General features: G+C 60.3%; 2 protein-coding genes across 2 annotated transcripts; both read left to right on the forward strand.

Annotated features, from left to right (window-relative positions):
* Positions 1–363, forward strand: DQ04_22061000 (hypothetical protein; the record flags this gene model as incomplete). Its single annotated transcript, XM_009318063.1, has 1 exon — positions 1–363. A coding segment is annotated over one exon (363 nt), but the record flags the coding sequence as incomplete, so codon positions are not given.
* A 113-nt stretch (positions 364–476) lies between these two features.
* On the forward strand, positions 477–1,104 carry DQ04_22061010 (hypothetical protein; the record flags this gene model as incomplete). The annotated part of the gene is made up of 1 exon (XM_009318064.1): positions 477–1,104. A coding segment is annotated over one exon (628 nt), but the record flags the coding sequence as incomplete, so codon positions are not given.

The following is a 1,104-nucleotide window of genomic DNA, read 5'->3' on the forward strand; positions in this document are numbered from 1 at the left end:
GACCGTCGCTTCTTGCGCCTTGCCATTGACTCGGGCGGCTGCCACGGTTACGTATACAAATTCTCCCTCGAGGCGAACGACTCGTTGGTGCCTGAGGAGGACGTCGTCATTTCGGAAAGGGACGTTTCGGAGGCTGACAGCGTTAACAACAATAGCAGCACAAACAACAGGGCAGAGCCCGCACCGCGTGTGGTGGTGGACAAACACTCCGCATCGAAGTTGCTCTCGGCGGTGATTGACTTCCACTCGGAGTTGAAAGGGTCGGCGTTCGTGGTGGTGGGCAACGAGCTAGTCGACGAGTCGTGCGCCTGCGCCATGTCCTTCTCGGTGAAGAAGCAGCCCAGGAAAGAGCGGCGCGAGTAGCGACAGTGCCTGTGCGTAGTATGGCTGTGTGTACAAAGGACCAAGAGAGGGAGGGTGTGTGAGCGCTTGTTTTTTGTTTTAACGTTTTATGCTTGTTGTTGTTGTTGTTGATCATGCGCTGCCGCTGTGCTGGCCTGCATCGCTGCACCTCCCCCCCCCCTCCTACGTCCAGGAGGTGGTGGGCGTCAAGCGGACAAGACTTGCGTGCGCCGCTCTTGTCGGAGGTGTGCCTGTTTCTGTGCCTGTGCGACGTGCACTCTGTGGCTGCAGACTTGTCTTCACCGCTCCCCTTCGACATGCTCTGTCTTTCCACGTTTCTTCTTGCGCTTGCAGCGGACAGACATATGCCTAGGGAAGAAGAGCAGCCGCAGCAGCAGTACCGCATTATGCGGCTGAATCGCGGTCCGGCCGTTGGCCCTTCGCACTCCGCTGCGTGCAGCGCTTCGCCAGTGACTTCCACCATCACTTCCGCCGGTTATACCACCACCACCACCACCACCACCACGAAGAACAACAACAGTGGTGGCACTGCTCTCTCAGTGCCGCTACGGCAGGTGGACTCCGAGAGCGGTGGGGTCCCTCCCTCGCACTCACCCAAAGGAGACACAAAAGCTTTGGACGTGGACCCAGGCATGCGGGGACTGCAGCGCTTCTACGCGCGCAGCGCTGGCGGTGCGCGGGCGGCCGCAGACCACCTCAAGGGTGGCGCCGCGCTCGTCAGCGGCAGCCCGTACTACCTCA

Source organism: Trypanosoma grayi (assembly GCF_000691245.1).
Source record: "Trypanosoma grayi strain ANR4 Tgr_2206_V1, whole genome shotgun sequence".
Lineage (NCBI taxonomy): Eukaryota > Euglenozoa > Kinetoplastea > Trypanosomatida > Trypanosomatidae > Trypanosoma > Trypanosoma grayi.